The sequence below is a fragment of the Epinephelus fuscoguttatus genome, linkage group LG1 (assembly GCF_011397635.1).
Source record: "Epinephelus fuscoguttatus linkage group LG1, E.fuscoguttatus.final_Chr_v1".
Taxonomy (NCBI): Eukaryota; Metazoa; Chordata; class Actinopteri; order Perciformes; family Serranidae; genus Epinephelus; species Epinephelus fuscoguttatus.
In genome coordinates, this window is record NC_064752.1 from 33,047,897 (window position 1) to 33,069,403 (window position 21,507).

Sequence of the window (21,507 nt, forward strand, 5' to 3'; positions counted from 1 at the left end):
ATGCATTCTTACTTTAATCTGTGTTTTTGCAACAATAGGAAAAAAAATATTAAAAATAAAAGTAGCTTATTTAAGATGCTCATGTGCCATTTCTGAGGGGTGTACCATATTGGGGCAGAGTGGGTCAAGGTCTGGCAAACACACTAATGAATTCATGCTGCTCAACATGGATTGCTCCACTGAGATCCACCATGAGGCAAATGAAGGTGCAGTGTGTCTGAAAGGCGGATTTTAACGCTCATCTGTGCGTCAGTGCGTTTTATTGACACACCTGAACAGGAAGACTCGACACAAGACAGCACGCATGCAAGAGGTAAGGCTTTAGTAACTGTTGTCTGTTAGATCCACGTAATAATTTTACTAATTTTAAGACGGCCAGTCTATAGTTGTTCGTAATGAGTCCGCGTGCCGCTATCATTTCCGTAGTGATGCGCAGTAAGTGACGCATATGAATTAAAATGTAGTCCTAATTACGTGTAATGGAAGTAATGCCGTAAAAGTTTAAATCAGAGCTATATCCTGCGGCAAAATATGCTACACAGTGTGTGTGTGACTAATTAAAGTGAAGAATGCTATCTTGTGATTTGGCCGCGTGGAAGTCCTGTTCTCTGGAAACCGAAACTTTACTAACGCGTAAACAGACGCGCTGCCAAACCACGCATAAACAAATGTGACCTACATTGTTCGCTTTGACTATTCATGGTTAGTAGACACATTTTCATGCGACTAAAATGTTCAATTTAGCATAGGCATCATTCTATGGCAGATTAGTCTTGTTTGTGTACACTTCTGCATGTGATTTTAGTTGCACACACAGACTGTGTGGTTGCCTTGAGCTGTGCTTAGTCATGCCTAACTTCCACAGTAGTCTCTACATCTGCAAGGAAGATGCAGTAAAGGGTCAGTTCACTACAAAATTAAAACTAGATAGCAACCCGTGTCACCCTACTTCATCTCCATTTAAATGGTCACCTCAAGGTTTTACTTACCTGGGGATCTCAATTACCCCGTCGCTAGACGCACTGTACAAGGCTAATTTTGAACCTCTCCTAAAACGCATTAAAGACGACTTAGATAGGTGGGTATCTCTACCATTGTCTATGCTGGGGAGGGTCGCCTTGCTCAAAATTAACATTTTGACAACAACATTGTTTTGGTGTGAGTGCTGGTGATATCAGCCGTAGAGATGTTTCTTTTCTCTCCAGTGTAAAGTGGGTGGAACTACACCTTCCATCTCTATCACCTTGCGGAAGGAAGCACGCACCTACCCATAGACGAGACACCACGAGATGAGACACATTAATGGCGTCCTCTGTAATGTTTGCTTAGATAAACAAGCAATATTGAGCTTAGTTTGAATATTATTGTTGCTATCTGTCATCTGTGAGTAGTGCACACTTCCTCCTCCACAGTGATGCAGAAAGAAAGTAGTTCCTGCATGAAATTGCAGTCAGTCTCTCAACTTGTAGATGTTCATGTTTGGGAATAAAATTCAAAGACAGCAACAGAACACAACTAACAAATACAAATGCAATACTAAGAATATAATTGACTATATCTGGGGTGATAATTTTGTCAGTGTGAGGGGACTCTTGACTAAAGTCCTGGCTATGACCCCGATGTTATATACTTTTTTATACTTAATACTACTTTTTTTTGTTTTACTTGAAGTCCTTTTTCCCCTTAGGCCATTTACATACAACATTTACAACTCATTATATAGAGCTTTTATAATCTAAACAGAGTCAAATCAGTCAGCCAAGTTTAAAGTTTTTGTTTTTTTCCTAGGGGCTGACACCATGTCTGTGAGTGAGACACATTTCTCTAAAATGGATCATCCAGAAGCTTCAGTTTTGGAGCTTACTTGCCCTATCTGCTTGCAGCTCTTCTCTGAGCCAGTTTCTCTTCCCTGTGGTCACATCTACTGCCTCGCCTGCCTTCAGACCATGGGAGAAGGCCTCGACCAGCACAGCTGCCCTGAGTGCCAGGTGGAGTACCAGGGAACCCAGGCTCTTGTGAAAAGCTCCAAAATGTGCAGCATCATAGAGTCCTACAAAGCCACTGCTGGGAAAGCCAGCTCCGCTGCAAACCCCTCTGATGACGACCATGTGACGATCAAGAGCGATGTCACAGAAGAATCAAACACAAAACACCAGCAGGATGTAGCAACACCTGGAGAAAGCCAACGGGAGAGCTCAGGGTGTGAGGGAAAGGATAACTTTAAAACTGGGTCTGGATGCACAGAGCAGTCCATTTCTTTGGATCAAGAGGAAGGTAGTAGCAAAGGCAGGAAGAAAATGGATGAACCTAAATTCAGGATTGCATCTCAAGTCACAGAGTTGAGCCTCAAGCTGGAGATGGCGGAGATTGTACTGAAGAAGGAGAAGGAACTGGAGTTAGAGGTGACCACTGCTAACAGTCAGCTGAGAGAGAAAGCATCCAGACTCTTAGGACAGATAAAAGAACTGTCGCAGAGCTACTGTGCGCAGGTGATGCAGCTGATTGAAGAAGAGTTAGGTCCAGGTGAGGCCAGCACAGGCAATCGAGTCAGTCAAGCTGCAGAGCTGACAAAGCAGCTTAGACAAGCCATGCTCAGAGCAGAGTCTCTCCTGACTGAAGATGACGAGACTGCATTTAGTGATGAGCTTCAGACTCTACAACCACACATTGAGGAGTTAATGTCCAAGCCTGTGGGCGAAGAGGATGACCACGTTGAATCAAAAGTCAACCCCGCGCGAGCCTGCTCCAAGCTGGAAGACATGAACGCTGAGCTGAGGGAAAGCATTAGAGAGATTCAACACTCCCTTCGCAACACCCTCAACCCTTCAGAGGTGACCTTTGACCCAGAAACAGCCCACCCCAACCTTGTCCTCTCAGAGGACTTGAAGACGGTGACTTACAGCGCTGCCAAACAGCCCTACCCACCCTCTCCTCAGAGGTTCACCAACCTCCTCCAGGTCCTCAGCACCCAGAGCTTCTATGAAGGCGATCACTGCTGGGAGGTGGAGCTCGAGGGTTCTCCGTGGATCATCGGCGTGTGCTACAGTGGGAAACTAGCACGCAGTGGGACGCCCTCTGCTCTGGAGAGCAGCCGCAGCTCCTGGTGTCTGATGTGGTTCAATAACCTGCTGACAGCCTTTGAGCAAGGTCACGATGTGCCACTGAAGAGGACCACATTATCACGCAGGCTGGAGATCAGACTGAGTTTCAGGACCCACAGGCTGAGCTTCTACAACATCAGCCCGGTCAGCGGGAAGACTCATGTGTACACATTTAAGGCTAACCTGACTGAACCAGTGCACCTGGCCTACAGGATGATGTCAGGGCACCCCAAAGCACGTGTCACTATTTATTCGTAATCACAGCTGTATTTCTGTCACCTATAACCTATATATTCTCAGTAGAAAGAGCAAAGTAATAATATTTTTGAGACTTGATTCTTATGATTAAAGAAGTTAAAGTCTTAGCTGGTGTCTCGATAGAAGACACAGACTCGGATTTCCTCATTCTCAGGGAACTTGTTTCACAGAGTTCAGGAATAATGAGAGCACTTCCTGATTACCTTTTGCCTAGTGCTTTGGATGCCTTGTGCAATTATGTCTTCACTTCAAGTAATAAGTCTACATAGGCATAAAAACATGTGACTGTGTATTACTCCTCGCAGTGTATCTGAAACATAGTGCTCAAAATGATATGTCAATAAATTACATTGTTTTCTCATTATTGCTATTATTATTTCACTTAGTCGTAATGCTAGTGGTGTAGAGGAGGGTATACCCACCTCTTTTTCTGGTTGTTTACAGTGTACAGTGTACCTACTTATCAGCCAAAAAGCCATTGAAATATATAAGGGAGTATTCCCACTTCCTCCTCAGTGACCTACCCATATATCTAGTAGTACACCCACCTCATCAACTACCACTACAATGCTGGGTGATGCAATTAAAATATAAACAATGAAAGCGTAAATGACAATCTCTGAAAAATTACAGTTTTATGATGTTTTTTTTTTTCTATTTTTTTCCCACATCTGATAAACTCCTTCCACAATATACGTCCCTTTCACAGCAGACATTTTGACTTGTCATAGTAGAAAAAGCAAGGGCGATACTAATAACATTAAAGGGGAACTACGCCCATTTTCAAAATTCATATGTGTAATTCTCACAGTCTAAACCAGTCCAAAAATAGTAGTAAATATGCGCCTCTCTCCCAAACATGAAAGCTAGAGTGCTAAAATTCAAATTTGTGATGTCATATTGTATAAAGTCTGGAGTTGCTCCATAGTGAATTGTGAAAGATGGTATACATCAGTGGTTCCCAACTGGTCCAGCCACAAAGGTCCAGAATTCTGCCAAGTCATACTTGGGTTTGGCCATGTCATTAGGCTAGTTTGCAGTCTCTGTCAAGTTGCCGTCTGTTAGTCACTCACATTACAGCAGGAAATGATACTTAAAAATAAACGCTCTGTTGTGGAAATTCACTGTATGTAAAACTTGACATGTTTGCAAGTCACTTGTGGTCCATGCAGAATGGACTAGCAACCCAATTTTTGACTGTGACCAAAGATGATGACCAAAGATGACGTTGAAAGCACCCAGGAGAATGTTCTGAGTGTATGGGTACATTTTCTGTTTCAGAAATGAGAACACTACATTAGAATAAAGCTCATTTGGGTATAAAAAGAAAACATTATGTGGGTCCACATAATCAGCTTCCCATCCATCTGTGTATGGAGCAGACCAAGACTTTGTGTTTGATGACATCACAAGTTAAAGACTTATCTGGTTTCTGGCTTTAAGAGAGAGAAGCTCACGTTCACAAACATTAATTAACGTTTCCTAGGCCATGGAAATAACGTACTGGAATTCTTAATGTAAGTGGTGTTCCCCTTTAATGATGGGTTATAGCCTATGGAAATATACTCGGTGGGAGCCAACCTGAACTATAGCTAAATAGTATAGAGGGCCATTATTCTTTAGGCTATCCCAAAGTCATATTATATTATCCTATCATAAAGCCTGCCTCTTTTTTTTCTTTTTTTTTGCCCTTTATTTCTTATAATAAAGACATCTTATTTTTAAGGGCGTTTAACAGCAACCCAGCTGGGTCCTTGATTTCTCTCTCTGAGGCCCTAACATACAAAAGGCAACATAATAAAGAAAAGAGAAAACACATTTCTAACGCTAGAGGGGCCTCTTCTAACAAGGTAAAAAAAAAAAAAAAACACTCACACATACGTCACAAGGTCATCTCGCGAGATTTCATCCGCTTGTTTGGTGAGCGTGTCAGCTGACCTCACAGGGAATATTTGTTAACGAAACTATCCAGCACAGCCATGTCTCATATCAGTGATCAATTTATTGCTCGATTACAGTGTTTATGACAGCTTGTAAAGCATGTGCTGAAGTCTTATTAATTCTTAAACATTCTACAATAGTTGTATCATTGAATCCGAGTCTACTGAATAGGTAAGATATTATTTTTTACCAGTTGAAGCTCTCGTTACGTTTGGTCGGCGTCACTGCACTTGCACTAGTATCATGTTTGTTTTGATGCTAACGTGAGCCAGGCGGCTTTTACACTGGGATACATAGTATTAATTCGCAAGCTGTACTTTCCGTTAGCATTGTCGTCTTTACTTATTTGTCTGTAACGGAAGCAGGGAGAATATAATTTTAATTGACAGGCAACCGCTCCTCCGACCGCAGCTAGCAAGCTGTAAGTAGCAGCTTTAGCTAACGTCTGAAATCCCCTTTTACTCTAACCGAAAGTGTTGGGATAAATGACAAGGAATTGTACGCTAGGCTATCTAACGTTACATTATTATTAACTAGTTAACTGTTAGTATATTTATTCAGCTCAAGCGAGAGCGGTTTTTATTTGAGCCCTTTTATTTTACGTTGTTTATCGTTTACACTAGCAAAGATAGGTAGCTACTGTATCATGGCAGTTATCCCAAAGGTTGAGTATTCGTAAATTCATATCAGCATGATTAGACAAGATTGATAGTTTGAAACGTTAAATTTAACGCCACACACTACTGATATAGCAGCCAATCCTGTTACATAATGTTTATCTAATAGTGGAGGAAGCTGCCTGGTACAACGACAATCCAACAGTTGTCGGCTACACCTCCTAAAGTCTTAACCAATGTGCCGCCGGCTATAGCAGCACCAGTTTCAATTTCTCACGTGTCTTGCTGTGCTCATATGACATACAAGTTGGGTCTAGCATACATTTACCTATAATGAAACCTAAAATGGATTTGGCACCCATGTGAAAGGACCCTCCCCTTACAGTGCTGTACTGTACAACCTGAAATTTTCCCCAAAGGAGGAAGCTCTAATGAATGAGAAGTAGAAGCTCAGCTGATGTGCTAGTATGTGAGTAATCAGTTTCTGTTCATACCTGACATAACCAGTGTCTTTTTTCCTCAGGGTTCGACACCATGCTACCCACAGTGACTGCTGTGGTTAGGTTTACTCAGTACAATGGCAGTATTTCACCTACACCATTGGACAACACATCAACATTCCCAACTTGGCCACCTACTGAAGACAACATCACCAAGCCTCACAAATGTCTACAAGTTCTGTACGAGGACATTGGAGACTCCAGGTATTTATTAGCACAAGCTGGAAGAAATGGCTGGTCAAAATAAAAGTTCACAGTGCATATCTGACAGACTACACATATGAGTTATTTTTCAGAAAGTTCTGTATTGTCCAATTCACATCCATTATTCTGTTTTAGGGTACGATTCTGGGACATTTTACTGCTAGTGCCTAATGTGGCCTTCTTTGTATTCCTGATGTGGAAGCTGCCCTCAGCCAGGGCAAAGATTCGACTCACCTCCAGCCCTATCTTCGTCACCTTTTACTTGCTGGTAGGACACAAACAACAGAAACACCAACATACTGTATTCAGAGTTATTATCTTGACCTTGGATCCATGTCACACGGTGAATTCCCATAAGATGACTGTAGTGTTGATCCAACAACAAAGATGAACAACATTGCAGAAAGAACTGGTCATGGGTTTCTTCCTTGTTTACTGTTCTGCTTTATAATCTGTCCCTTCTCTGTGGAAGGTGCTTACCCTTTGTTTCCAAAATTTACTGTATCCGTCTATTCTAGTGATGGTAAAAAAAAAAAAAAAAAGGTCCACAATGCCTAGCAAGACTGTAAGTGAGCTCTACAAATGGTTTGTCACTGGTGTTAAACAGTGCATTGTTGCTATCAGCTATACTTTTTCCTCAGTTCTACTCCAGGACATATTTTCATAGTCTTGAGATGACAGATTGTTTTATAGTGTCTAACATGTTTTGTACTGTATTTCTTAGGTGTTTGTTGTAGCGGCGGTTGGAATCACCCGGGCCGTAGTGTCAATGACTGTCAGTGCATCCAGTGCTGCCACCATCATAGACAAAGTAAGGAAGCACAAGAAGCATAAATAACAGTTTTGTTACCACATGGGTGTTGGGCCTGTAATATAAATTAAGATCAAGAAGATGGACATGTAGATGATCAAATAGTTATTGACTGGACCTCAAGCAAACCCTCACATGGTTTTCTATAGAGATAAAAGCTGGACATACAGTAAATGGTACATGTGTACAGATTTTACTCTGTATTTTTCAGCACCACTCTTCACTCTCTTTTACCAAGAACATAATCTGAGCTGCACTTGTCATAAGATATTCATGTTTGCTTTAAACTACAGCAAGAAGTGTACTTTTGGAGGAGAAACTGCTTTTTGTGTGGTGGAATATACAGCCGGGGGAAATTGTTAAATTGATGTACTGGCCCAGGCTTCTTTGTTTTTGTTGTTTTGTTTTTGTGTGTGTGTGTGTGTGTTTGTGCGAGAGAGTGAGAGTGAACACACAGTATAAAATAGTTGACAGATTGCAGCGTTCCAGCACGAATACCTCGCCCATACTGAAGTAACAGTCCCTATATCCTTTTTTATTGAATACCACGAGGGGCTAATATGAGCTTTAGCATGACTTTGTTTGGCTTTCATGTCCAAAAGGAAGGGCACGACTGACATTCCTCACATACCAGAACGATCCCTATGGAGTTCACACAGCGATGGGCCTACTGTTCCCATTCCCCACTATCATGGCTGAACTGCTGAAAAAAAAAAAAACCCACGCATTATTATTTATTGCTTTGAGTGTGACCCGACCTGTAAAGTTTTGCACATGCTCTGGGTCAATATGTGTTACAACACAGCTGGTCCCATCTTGTCACAGTGGATCTCATGATGTTTGTTGTCTCTCCAGGTGCTGTGGGAAATCACCCGATTTTTCTTGCTGGCTATTGAGCTCAGTGTCGTCATCTTGGGATTGGCTTTTGGTTAGTTTTGTCTACTGGTTTCAGTTCTCATTTACTGTATATGCTAACCATTGTTTCAGTCTCTTTTCACATGACACATCTGTGTCATATGATCAGTTAATAATGATCCTTTTCAGCCCTGTATCTAATTATGAATGCAAGTGAATGTCTGTAGAGTTTTTGTGTCTTCTAAGCCTCGTTCTGTATTCGTTAATCAGGTCACCTGGAGAGCAAGTCCAGTATAAAGCGAGTGCTGGCTATCACTGCAGTGCTGGCTCTGGGCTACTCCATTACACAGGTAATGACTGATGATAAGAGGTTAATTATTACTAAAAACTTAACTGGTCATTGCACAGCAGGACATTTTGGTGCATTGTCATTCTGAATTCAATTGAAATAAATGACTGAATTGTTCTAGGGCACACTAGAGATCCTGTATCCAGACAGTCACCTGTCTGCTGAGGACTTCAACATCTACGGTCACGGAGGACGGCACTTCTGGTTGGCCAGCTCCTGCTTCTTCTTCCTGGTCTGTAACCTGTGACTATACAAAACTCATACTTGACAGATATCTGATGACTGATGTCTAATAATTAACTGATGATGTAATCCTTTTTTATAGGTGTACTCTTTGATTGTGATCTTGCCTAAAACTCCAGTGAGGGAGAGGATATCTCTTCCATGTAAGTTATGGATTTCATGGCAGCAGAGATAAGAAATTCAATTTGAAAGGTTAAAAGATTAGTGATATATATCATGTAAAACATATAAATCTGCGAGGATATGCTGCAGTCTTATTAATGTGCTGTTACCACTGCAGGATGCCATATAATTAAAAGCATTTGACCTCTGTTGCCTACATATCTTTATTTTGCTTCTTTTGTCCAGCTAAGAGGAGTTTCTATGTATATGCTGCCATCCTGTCCTTACTGAACCTCGTCCAGGGCCTGGGCAGTGCTCTGCTATGTGCTGGAATCATAGAGGGACTGTGGTCAGTATAATCCTTTTGAATATCACACTGAAAAAATGGACCTGTGTGAGTGTTATAAGAAGAAATAGATAGGTTGAATAGATCTGTGGTACATGCTTTTTAGAAAAATGTCCTGGATATAGAGCTGGGTGGCTGTTTTTGTTTTGCAGCGAGGGGGATGACTCAGTGTTTTGGTAGGTCTTATGAAGTTCAGTTGAGTTTAGGCGAGAGGATAAGCACATAACAGATGTTGTCCTTTTGGCAGCAACCTATTGGTTGTGGTTGCTGCATCTGAAGCTAATAATAATGCTCATGTCCTGTAACTTTTAGTGGGTTACTTAGGTATTTTTCAACTTGGACTCTATTTTCCAATGTTTTTGTGCCCATGTGACTAATGGGAACAACATTTTTTGAAATGTATCTCTCAATATTGAGAGACTCCTGCAACTGGCAGCAGCAAAACAGACTACAGTGTTACTACTTAGGGCATTTGGGGGCTGTCAGTGTAGGTCCACCAAAAGTGCTTGTTTTTGCCACTGACATTATGGAAAGGCTCCACACAGAGATAGACCTTTTTGTTAAAGATTAAGACTCTTTTTGTCTAACAGACATATGAAAAAAAATTGCTATTCATTAAATGGAGTCTGGTGGGTTTGGTGATAGCAGTTTCAGGACTGTTCTGGTTAAAAAAGGGATCTTACTCCTTAACAAAGAGGTCTCTCTCTGTAGGGATCCTTTCCATGATGTCAGTCACTTAGTGTAATAATCTGAGCCTGTCAATGACAAAAACAAGCACTTTTAGTGGATATAAATTGAATGTTTACATTGCTTTACATTACATTGTTTTGCCGCCACCTTAGTGGTCTCTGTCAATACTGGACCAGTTTCAGAAATTGTTGTTCCCATTAGTCACTTAAACACAAAAACATTGGAAAATAGGGTCCAAGTTGGAGAATAGAAAACCTACCATTTCACAGGCCTGTTTACATCTTGTGAAACCCGTCTTTATTTTGTCTTTTCTGAACCAGCTGTGTGGATGTCACCACCTTCCTGTACTTCTCCGCCTTCGCTCCGCTCATTTATGTCACATTCCTCAAGGGCTTCTTTGGGTTTGTACTAAGAATCATACAAAATATGCAGAATACTTTCTAGTTGTACTTAGCACAGTTGACCGAATTTATTCTTTGTTCTTTTCTACAGTTCAGAGCCCAAGATCCTGTTCTCCTACAAGTCACAGGTGGACGAGCCGGATGAAAGTGACGTCCACCTTCCCCCAACCGTCGCTACAACCCTTGGCCGCAAGGAGCTGACTGACCAAGGCCTGTTTTACTCCTCCACCCAGATTGATGGCTCTGGTCCCGGCAGCTCTCGTATGGTGGGAGCATACCTGGATGACGTTGCCTCCGGACCCTATGGGTCCAGCAGCATTAACAGCATTGAAGCTGAGCGTTGGAGACCTGTCATTGCTTGAATGAACGAAGAGGAGAATGGGAGAAGCGAGGGGGTTTTACAGCTGGACTTAAATGTTATGCGTATGTAGTGTGTAATGCAGGGTGGCGATCAGAGGAGTTGGCCAAAAAAAATGCAGATCAAAGTAGCTGGACGCCAAGAACAAGAAATCTTGGTCTCGCTTTGATGCCAGGATAAGTTAACAAGTGGACACTAAAGGAGAGACCTTTGCTAGCCAATTACCTGGAGGACTGTGAACTTAGCAAACGCTTTTTGTAACACTGTCGCCTCAGTGCACTGCTGCTGTAGCTCCACAGTAGGAGCACTGTCCCTGATTGTGGCCCCGACAGACTCCGTATTGATTCTGTTTAACAGGCTCTTAAATGTGGGAGCTTACTGACTCGTCTCCGCGCATTTTCTGTCATTCCAGCATCATGCATCAACTGCTCAGTCCTCAGTAATGAAGTCTAAACCCCAAACAAGTACATAAGTCTTTAAGATGTAACATTCTTTTGACGGCAACTCGACATCTGTACATTCCCACTAAAAGCTCTGCATAACAACATCTCAACTGACTTTATCACTGTCATGCTGACTAATCATTTTTTACTGAATCACCGTGCCTATCTACACAGGGCAAGGACTAATTCATTTTGATAGGCGTACTTTGTCCTCTCAAATATTCACCATCCCCTCAGTGAACAAGCAAAAGGTGTTAGTGTGTTGAGTGTAACTGCAATAGGATAAAGACATTGTCAACTCCTAAATACAGGAATTGTATTCAAGCTAAAGATCACAAACCATCTGTGACACTCAGATTGTGTCTCACATCACATTTGCTACCAGCCATTTATCCCCTCCATTATTTATTTGGGGCTTTTGCTTATATTTGTTAAACCAGATTAACCATTCCTGCTGCTGAAAGCACATTTGTTAGCTCCATAGTCATTAAGGATGTGCTATTACCTGTCTGATTTGAACAAAAAATGTGCAGAAACTCTTAGTGTGTATTCCAGATTAGACATGCCCTCATTCCATATCAGCATAGTTTAGCTCTGCTTGCTGCTGATTTATTTTTCTGCCAATATTTTCCCGTGTTCTGTTTTGTTTTTTTTTCCCAGAAATGTTATTAGACGTGTTCAAATTAGACCACAAACAATATTGCTCAATTTAATGGCATCAAATCATGGTCTTGATAGAGTTTATTTATATAAATTATCCTTTTAATTCCCCCTGAGCAAGACTCAGGCAACTGGTATGTCAAAGTTGGTAACTTTAAGGCAGTGTCAATGAGAACATTTTCCACTCTGATCATCATTAAGCATGGGTTTTGTGGCATCTTGGTTCATCTTGTGAAATCAGTTCTTGTCATACCATTGGTATTACTGCAGTATCGTACTTCAGTCTCTTAAAACCACCTCATGTTTCCCCTTGAAAATGCTATATGTATGGTATAAATGGATTACTGTATTTAAGCTAGCAGTATTCAAAGATAGTGGCGACCTGGATGCAGAAAATATAGATACATTTATTTTTTCATCATCTAAAAGCAACAAGGCAGTACAGCAGGTGTGTATTTCCAAGAAATTACAGTATTTGCCTGACTCTTAGAAATATTATATATTCAAATTTCAGTGCTGGTGATAGTGTAACTTGGAGTTAGAATAGTGATTGGGAAATCAGTGTGCTGATCCATGACATGAGTTCACCAGGTCCTCTCTTGCTCGATGGACAAGATTTTTGATGTTGAAATCATTTTGCAAATGATCTGTAAATTGCCTTTTTATTTAAGTGCATTGATTGTATAATATGCAGCCCATATTAATGCAATGTATTGAGCATTCCGTGACCTACAGAATAAACCATGGACTCTGATTTGTTTGTTTGTGTGACTGGGAAAGACTCCACACTGTGGCTGGTGTAGGTAATTTATTGCATTCACACCAAGGGCAGGACTCCACTCTGTGGTTTCTTGCAGTAACTACACTCTGGGTAAAGGCTTTTTCTTCATATATTCCTTCCTGTGCCAATGACACCGCTGTTTGTCCTTTAATCTATGTTTCCTGATAATGGGTTGGCCTTTAAACGCCTCATAAGACTCAAAGGACATTTTAACTACATTTCCCATGTACCCCTCACGTCCGAATGATTTTATCCAACCAATGAGCTTAGAGGATACTGTAGCGCCAGTTTGACCTTTATTAGAGTGCTTTAACCACCGGTCGCTGTGGCGGCGACACCGGCCGCTCACTTATGTCCATGTCCTCACACTAGAGGAGGTTTTTATTATTTTTTCTAACCAGGTGGGAGCAGACAGCTGGTGAAAATGGGAGGTAACAGCAGCACCTCCAGGAAGGTGTCATTCGGACTGGACGAGAACGAGAAGGTCACAGTAATTGAAGGAGTGAAGGTAACTTAGATATGACGTTTCCTCTTACTGTTGAAATTCACAGGCTAAGTTTGAGTTATGTTCTGTTATGTTAATAGGCATGACAGCTAATGCTAATAATGGTAAGCTAGTAGGCTATGCAGCGGTGTCAGTACAAGGTGTAATGGAAAGCTGACAGGTCCCATACCATGTCCTCAAATGAACCCGGTCGTACCCCCGCTGTCCGTTATGCCCCGATACCGTTACTCGCTGTGTCAGTGTGTTAACTTACCCTTACAACAGCTTGGTGAATTACAACGTGTAGCTAGTCGTTAAATGCCATTAAAGTGGACATTTACGCAGCCATATTGTAAACGAAATTTCGTCACAGTGTAAACGTTAGCAAGATTCGCTGTGTCAACAACGTTCAAGGTAGCTCGCTGTTCCGTTACTGTAACATTTGTCAACGGCAGCTAACGTTCAATGTCATGATTTGGTGACGACAGACGTAAAAAAGTTTCAGTTTCATGAATTAACAACTGTGTCTGATATTTGAACCTGCTAAAACCACAGTAGGAGAGTAAATTAATAATGTGTTAATGTTTTGATCCATGTAGGCAGATAACTACTTTAAGTCTTACAACTCAGGGGGGTCAGAGGTCAGGCAAAGCTGTCGGGTAGAGCTGGTAGCAAGTAAGTGACTTACTGGGGAGCCTTTCAACAGGCTGGATGATAAAATCTTTAACCCGTGAGCCTTTAATCTGCTGCTTTCCCATTGTTCTGTATGTACAGCAAGGCGTTTGTATATGTGCGTGTGTGTTCCTGTGTTTATGTGCACATTTGTTAATTCTGTCCAGCTCTCAGAGGATGTGCTCCGGCGGATGAGGGACTCTGAGGGCACTGACAGTGGCAAGCCACAATCATCTCCATCAGACAGTCACAAACCACCACCCAGTACGTCCCAGTCAAAGACCTTTCCTTTCTCACGGAGCTCCCATTGGGAGGCCCACTGTGTCATTAAACATGTCCTCATTCAGCAGCTGATGAGAACTGAATCAGGATAAAGGTCAATTCTGCTGCTGTGTGACTTTTTCACATTGGTCATTATAGACAGGAAGGGATATAGTCAACTAAAACTGAGTCATTTATGTAGCTACATTTGTTAGAGTATTTACACTCGGTCCAAGACAGTTTGTGCTGCCTCACTGTGTTGCTCAGATATACTGTATGTTACTTAGTAATACATGTTTATCTATAAATATTTATGTTATTTAAGTTATATTTAACTGTTACTTGATAACTGGGCAGGCATCAGAAACAATGGTTTAGAAGAGGGTACTTATTGTAGTCTTTAGTACTTAGAATAGATCATTCTAAGGCAGATGTCATTCCCACAGGCAACATAATTAGCCAGACGTTAACCTATCATACACCAGTAACCATTTGTTGCTCTTCATATTCTGTTCTGCAGACTGACCCAGGTTTATAATTGATATCATTGATATTTATCCCATTTTATTTTCAGGTCCAAAGCCAACAGGACCCACCACTACAGAAATACAGGAAGAAATACGCAAAAAGTAGGTGCTCATATACTGTTAAGATCACCGATGCTTTGTTTTTTTATTATCCAGATATATATGTTTAAGGGCTTGTTATAACTCTGCTGATTATGATAGAGCATTAGTATTGGCTAAATTGGACTTTGATGCTTTCCTGAGATGCCAATTATTACTGCAATTTGTGCAGAATATTTGAGCCAAACACATAGTTTCTTACATTTAAAGGCATACTATGCAGGGATTGTTGGTTACTGTTTGTAAACAGCATCCTGAGCCAAAGTGAAAGTGAAAGCCAACTCCAGATGGCATTTCTCCTCGCTATATTTGTGGGGATTTTTTTGGCACTGTGCCTCTTGCATGCATACTGCTTACACTCTGGTACCTGGTTGCTACCTTTTTATAAAGTCTTAACTTCACCTGCATGCTGTGTGGCAGGATCTCTGCAGATAAATACACATCTACACACATCTAGTTGGTCCTAAGTGATGACTGGGAAGGATTACTTTTGAGTCTTTACATTGTAGGAAAATCCTTCATAGTATACATTTAAATTGAGCCCTCTGTGTTGACACATGCTGTTAATGGCCAGTCAAGGTGACAGATGCATGAAATAGCAGACACTTGATGCTAAGGTACAATGTTTATGGAGAACATATATAAGCATGCTGAGTGACCTGTCAACACTGCCGTGTTCTGATTTACTCTGTCTGTACAGCAGGCATGTTGCTATGCATCTGGAATGCTTGTATACTATCCTGAGCCTCTAGAGATTTACATGTTAGCAAGTCCCATAATTTCTACCCACTGGCAGTGAAATGCTCTGCTGGAAATTTATTAGTCATAATATATGATCAGAATTTGATCGGAGTTTTTGGGCTAGATCAATGTAATCAGTTCTTACTGATGTAGGTTCATGTAGTTAACATGATGCCACTGGTTTAAATTCTTAGGCCAAGTTATGTCAGGTATTGTAGCAGAAGTATATAAGATAACCCAACACAAGAACTGTGCAGTAAATGCACTTTTTTGTTAAGCTCATAATTGTGGGCTTTTCTGGGGAGAGTATAATGTCTGTGGCTATTTCTTAGGCCATATGTCATGGTGTTGCTGGATGGGATTGCATTATATGAGAGGCTGGAATTATATGTCACGCGCGTTCTATGTATTTGCCGCACAACTTACTGTAATACTGAACTGTTTTATTTTTCATGATGAACCATAACCTAATTTTATTTTAATGTAATCTTTAATTAGATTCCACCCAACGATTAATAAATGAGAAATATTGTAATTAATCAAAACATAATCATGCACACATGTCAGTCAAGAGTTTTCGTGTGTCAGTCCAAATATTGTTTTGGGCATTTCCTCTCTGCCACTACCACATTACTGATGAAAATAATACATATTGATCTGTATGTTCTTCTTTTGTCCTATTGATTTTTTGAGACTTCTTCCCAAAGATACTGGTATTTATGTAGAAACCAATGTCTCTCTGACCTCGCTGGGTATCTCTCTGTGTGAACAAGAACTTGCATGTTTCACAGGCTTTCACTGGATAGATAAAGGTTAAAACAGTTCTTATCTTCTCCTACTTTAGCTTTGAGCATGAACAGGCCCGGGTGCAGGAGCAGTTGGCCAGACTGGCCCAGAGGGAGAGAGAGCTCGGAGCAACCACAGGCCTGGATGAATTGACTCCTGCCCTCATCATAGAGAAAGGAAAGGCCCATGAAGAGCACGAAAAGGCAAAGCTATTGGTGAGTGATGCTTTCTGGGTCTATACCAGGGCTCACAGCTGTGCTTTCCACGAGTGGGTCTGATGAGTTGTACTTCCATTTGCCATTTTGCAGCACAGCAGTCCAGTATAGACCTAATTTATTGATAGGATATGTCAATATCAGTCAAGCTCATTAAGATGCCAAGTGGCTCATGCCAGCCAGACAGCTAATGTGCACAGTAACCATGATGATGGAACTCCATCTTTGAGCGCCTATTTGCCACTTGCCTTAGTTATGACTTTACACCCAAACTTGTTAGGTTATGCCCGAAGTAATCTTGATACAGCCAGTTGTAGCAGCTGATTTGATGACAAAATAATTGGTAGTTACTTAGCCTCTACTTTTGACTTTGTACTCTAATTTAGGAGAGAACACATAGCTGGAGCAAACCAGTGCTGGCTAATCTCACCAAACCCCCTTGGTAAAAGAATGCTGCATTTGCATGCAAAGATTTAGCATTACTATGATTTAAAGAAGTGTTATAATTGGACTTAAAGATAAGTGTGGGGAACCCTGTATGCATTTGGTTTGACAGCAAAACTTCACATACACTTGAAGAACTTTTTTATTATCACGCCCAGAGATATTTAAAAAAAAAGTTTTTATACAAAAGTTTTAGAACAACTTGTCTGATCCATGATTTCACCACTTTCTTATCAAGTAAGGTCACTGGTTTGTACTTGCTAGGGGTGAAATAGGCAAACTTATTACTATTTTAAATACACATGAGACCAGGGTTATCACAAACACTATTTTAAACTTTAAAAAGGAAGTCCTTTTTAAAAGGAAGTCCTAGGCACACAAAATAAGATATTTATTTTTCTTTATTTTTTTAACAACCTGCACACAGTGTTGGTAACGAAAAAGTCACAGAACTCACACCTTCAGTCACATGGTGGGTTCGCTGCTGGAGAGGATGCTGCAACAGCTAGACACTGACGACAAGTTGATTTTCTTCCCTGTTGTTTCATCTGTGCAGCCTTGGGTTGAAAATCTGAATGTAGAATTGTATCTTTTTTAATAGCTTCAGTACTTTTGATACTGTTTAATGTATTATAATGGAGATCAACGTTTTAAACATGTGTTATTATCTTAGTATTAATACTTTTGATAAGTGTATATCCGACACATATTTAGACACTTATAATTTTCAGAGTTTCCCATATACATGTGTAGAAACACCAAATTGTATTTGTTAAAATCAAAACATGACTACACCATTTACATTCATTTACATTTTTGCATTATTTAACAGGAGTGATATATTTCCTTTCCCCAGGAAACCGTTTGTATTAGTCAACAGCACCCTCTACTGTTTTAGTGCCTCTGGGCTGAGGCTATGGTAAAATATGGAATTGTTAGGATGTACATTTACCACCTTGGTTTCTGTGTTGCAGAGAGAGATACCAGATATATTTTTGCAGTTTTAAGCAGACTATAAAATATTCAACTGGAAGTGATCAGGGTATTGTAAATGTGATTCTTTGCTCGCTGTTTAATTGTTAGTAACACTGAAGTCGAGATGCTGATCACTTTTGTAGCATAGTGTTTCCTGAATTCTTTTTTGAAATTATTCATTTAATTTCCATTGTCAGCGCGTCAAAGAAAAGTGGGAAAATTTTAATTTAATTCAGTATCTTAAGAAGCTCGGTTTTCAGAGCTGTTACCGTATCTTTGTTTCCGACTACCCTTGATGACAGACTTGCCGCATTGATTTTGTCTCTGTAACCTGGGCATCACTTGTAGCCTCCGCCCAGAGACTAAGGATGAAAATTACCTTTTAGCTATATCTGGCACAATCCGTGTATTGTAAATAAATAAAAATAGATTTGTATGTGGTGTGGGAGTGACAGTCATGTGATGTGGTGATGTAAAGAATCTACTTTATCAGGGCAGGAAAATCCCTGAACGTCTTTGTGGCTTGTTAGGGTACAAATATGATCATCTGTTCCAACAGTCTGTATTTATAATAACAGTATTCAGTATTGAATTGGAACAGGAATACGAGCAATGCTGTCTTCTGCTATGAATGTTAACACTTATTTCCACCAAAGTCTCAAGGTTTCCATGCATTTCTTATCAGATTAAACCCTGTCTTTCAGTAGTAGCCTGGTTTCTAAAACAAGAAAGTGACTATGTGTTTGGTATGTTCACAGTTTTGCTTTGTCACTGTCAAAAATGTGCCTGTTGACACATTCTCCCATCAAATTCAGACTGATAATGATTCAAACAACAGGGCAGCATGTGAGAGTGACAGAGAGGTGATTGCCAGAGATTTGTATGTGTAACAAATGTTTGTCAGCTCAGTTTCTGATGTTGCTTACATGTATATTGATGAGCAGTGATCTATTCCGGATCGTTAATTTGCGATTCCCTCCCTGGTGTTTTTTCACTTGCTTTGCTTTGTTAAAATGAAACACTGTGGATTTCCAACAGCCTCGTCTCCCTCTCTCTCCTCTCCAATTGATTTGTCCTGCAGTGTCTTTTCGGTGTGCCAGCAAGCTGTAATGAATACTGAATGAAGCCGCTGGCTTAGCTTACACTGATATGGGCTCCAAACATTTAATGATGTTGCATCCCAATGTGAAACTGAACACTCTTACCCCACAGCTTTGTTTTCTACTTTTTCTGACTTGACAAGTCAATACAGCCTGTCAGTGTGTGTGCAGATGTGGGGAGACACCTTAAAGGTTTATTCTGTCTGTGGTTGTACAGAGTAGAGAATCAGTAGTGACCCGACTCTGTCAGTGGTGATGGGTGTGTTTGACAGGTTTGAGCGTCTGGGATCAAAGTTTTCTTGTGTGCGTGTGTGTGTGTGTGTGGAATTGAAGGGAAGCTTAGCTAGGTGTAGATGCAAAGCAAAAGTTTATGTGTAAGTTTAAGTAAGACGAAGGGGGAGGTTTTTACTGCTTTCAGGTGCTGATAGAACTGAAGTAGATGTATGTGAGAAGCCTAGACAGCATATGACTTGAGTGTTTATGTGACGACCCCCATCCCGTCTCCCTTCCCACCTTTTCGTCTTTCTCACCTGTCCCTCTTGTTTGGTCTCACCTCTAACTCTCACTTTTTCTGCTTAACTGTCTAACACATTATTGCCAGCTTGAATCCTCCACTGTCTAAAATGTGACACATACTTAACAACCCTCCCAAAAAGATTCAAAACCTAGCATAATTCACTCCCATGATTAAAAAGAGAGATGTACTATATTTTTGTTGCATTGCTTCAGCTTTTGAGTAGATTGAAAGCACCTGGAAATCTGTTTCAAGAGCTCCGCCGCCATCAAATCTCTCTGCTTAGCAGGTGTTCTTCCCTCCCCTCTTTGCATTTTCCGTCGACCTTGCATCCACAGGCAACAACGCAGCTGGATGCCTTTAAGAAAAAGTCTCTCCACCCTCCTCTCTTTCCCCATTCCACCGTAAAACGCTCCACTTTGAGCAGTTTGGGAGCTGCCTTATTCCCCAGAGGAGAAGATAGACACACGCACAGACATGCATTCACACACGTACGGCTGTGACGCTATTACAATACACAAACACATATATAGCGAGCTCCCCCAGCCTATTCCCCACATGCACTCTTGGCTCCCCAGCAGGCGGGCTTTGCGTTAGTGTTTGGGTGAGGAAGGGGCGAGGGAGTTGTGGAGGCAACACCTGTCAGAGAGCTGAGATGCTCCCCACACTGCCTCAGGCTGCCTGTCACAAACACTCACATTAGCCATTTACTCCTGTCTCAGCGCCAGCCGCCACCGCTGGGACTATTTGTGTGTGTATATATATCTGCGTCTGTATCTGTGCATACCTGTGCGTTAAACAGGCTCTGTGTCGAGTTACATCAGAGGAATGAGGGGGTGTGTGTGTGTGTGTGTGTTGTAGGGGATATCAGCTTGCAAGGTTCATCCACAGTTCAGTCGGTACTATATTCTTTTAATGTCTTGCATATTAAGTCTCCCTTGTCCCGTGGTGTTTACATTTTTGTTTGGCACATAAATTTGTGTTCTTGTGTGCTATCTGATAGAGTTAAATCTTTTCTTCTGTGCCAAATTTTTATGTGGTATACAAATACCCATCTGTAACTCATTAAAGTTTACCACTGAATGTCAATAAGTACCACTGCCCTCAAAGAGGTGTTGTTTGGAAAGTCTGAAAACATTGAAAAGCTCATTTCTGGATGTTTCACAGCCAATGTGGACAGGAGAAGAGGTGTGATCTTGGGGAAAAAAATGGGGCTAACAGTTGCCCAATATCCCTACACCTTCACTCTTCATTTTTAAGTTTGTGTGTTCCTCAACATTTTATTCTCTGTACCTTGTTTGTTTATTTCTTGTGCCAACTGCTACCTCCACTCCACATTTCCCCTTTGTCCCTACGACGCCAGCTTGTCACCCCACCTACAAAAGTGCACTTCAAAAAGTGCACACAACTCGGCTTTTTCAGCGTGTCATCCTACGTTGTTCCGAGACTACATTTAGGCCTTAACAGTTACACCTTGAGCGAAGACACGGAAGAGATGACAAGTTACATTAACACCTCGTCTCTTCACCTCTCCTTTCTTTCATTAGCACCTCCTGTGTTTGTTTTCTTCCCCCGACTATTCTCTCCGCCTCAGAGGTGTCATTCGTGCTGCAAACAAAATGCTATTAGTATGCACAGGCATTCAGTGCTGAGCAGCTCACACACACTCGCACACACAGATAATAACAAGCGTCTGCTTTAAGCTATTGAATTTCAGAAGCTTCCAAGGTGGGTGAGAAGAATAGACTTTCCTACCTGTTCGGGGGGTTGCAGGTGAATGTTTATGTCCTGTCAGTTGATGTGCTTTCAGGCCTGTATATTAAAAGGTAGCTTTTATCTGCAATGAGAAAACAGTGATGGACAACAACGTTAGAGGGTAGAGTTTTTATTCAGACCAATGGATGGATGGACTTGCACTTGTATAGCACTCTTCTAGTCTTCTGACTACTTCACACTACGAGTCACATTTACTCATTCACACAGACATTCACACACTGGTGGTCATGGAGACTTACACATGTGGACGAGA

The 21,507-nt window shown here is 41.1% G+C and overlaps 3 protein-coding genes across 4 annotated transcripts in view; all 3 read left to right on the forward strand.

Moving 5' to 3' along the window:
• The first annotated feature begins 137 nt into the window (after positions 1-137).
• Positions 138-3,720, forward strand: trim107 (tripartite motif containing 107). Its single transcript, XM_049587955.1, has 2 exons — positions 138-313; positions 1,789-3,720. The coding sequence occupies exon 2, from the start codon at positions 1,800-1,802 to the stop codon at positions 3,357-3,359; it is 1,560 nt and encodes a 519-aa protein (XP_049443912.1). The 5' UTR covers positions 138-313; positions 1,789-1,799; the 3' UTR covers positions 3,360-3,720.
• A 1,570-nt stretch (positions 3,721-5,290) lies between these two features.
• On the forward strand, positions 5,291-12,633 carry tpra1 (transmembrane protein, adipocyte asscociated 1). Its single transcript, XM_049583213.1, has 11 exons — positions 5,291-5,471; positions 6,441-6,621; positions 6,757-6,889; positions 7,346-7,432; positions 8,288-8,360; positions 8,558-8,637; positions 8,758-8,868; positions 8,962-9,022; positions 9,228-9,330; positions 10,338-10,418; positions 10,510-12,633. The coding sequence occupies exons 2-11, from the start codon at positions 6,452-6,454 to the stop codon at positions 10,778-10,780; spliced, it is 1,170 nt and encodes a 389-aa protein (XP_049439170.1). The 5' UTR covers positions 5,291-5,471; positions 6,441-6,451; the 3' UTR covers positions 10,781-12,633.
• A 311-nt stretch (positions 12,634-12,944) lies between these two features.
• LOC125896125 (MICOS complex subunit mic25a-like) overlaps positions 12,945-21,507 on the forward strand; it is a 69,746-nt gene continuing 61,183 nt past the window's right edge. The window contains exons 1-4 of one of the 2 annotated variants that reach the window (XM_049588483.1): positions 12,945-13,168; positions 13,984-14,080; positions 14,652-14,706; positions 16,289-16,445. In XM_049588483.1, the coding sequence (XP_049444440.1) occupies positions 13,085-13,168; positions 13,984-14,080; positions 14,652-14,706; positions 16,289-16,445 (393 nt within the window). In that variant the 5' untranslated portion in view covers positions 12,945-13,084. The remainder of the gene's footprint in view (positions 13,169-13,983; positions 14,081-14,651; positions 14,707-16,288; positions 16,446-21,507) is intronic. The other variant, XM_049588492.1, reaches the window with a different exon arrangement.

What these genes read in the sequence shown, in the direction of transcription:
- trim107 (XM_049587955.1), top strand. Translation starts at nt 1,800, where the DNA reads ATGTCTGTGAGTGAGACACATTTCTCTAAAATGGATCATCCAGAAGCT.
- tpra1 (XM_049583213.1), top strand. Translation starts at nt 6,452, where the DNA reads ATGCTACCCACAGTGACTGCTGTGGTTAGGTTTACTCAGTACAATGGC. An exon ending in TCGTCACCTTTTACTTGCTG is followed by an intron (nt 6,890 to 7,345) that starts GTAGGACACAAA and finishes TGTATTTCTTAG; the next exon opens with GTGTTTGTTGTAGCGGCGGT. An exon ending in TGGGCTACTCCATTACACAG is followed by an intron (nt 8,638 to 8,757) that starts GTAATGACTGAT and finishes GAATTGTTCTAG; the next exon opens with GGCACACTAGAGATCCTGTA.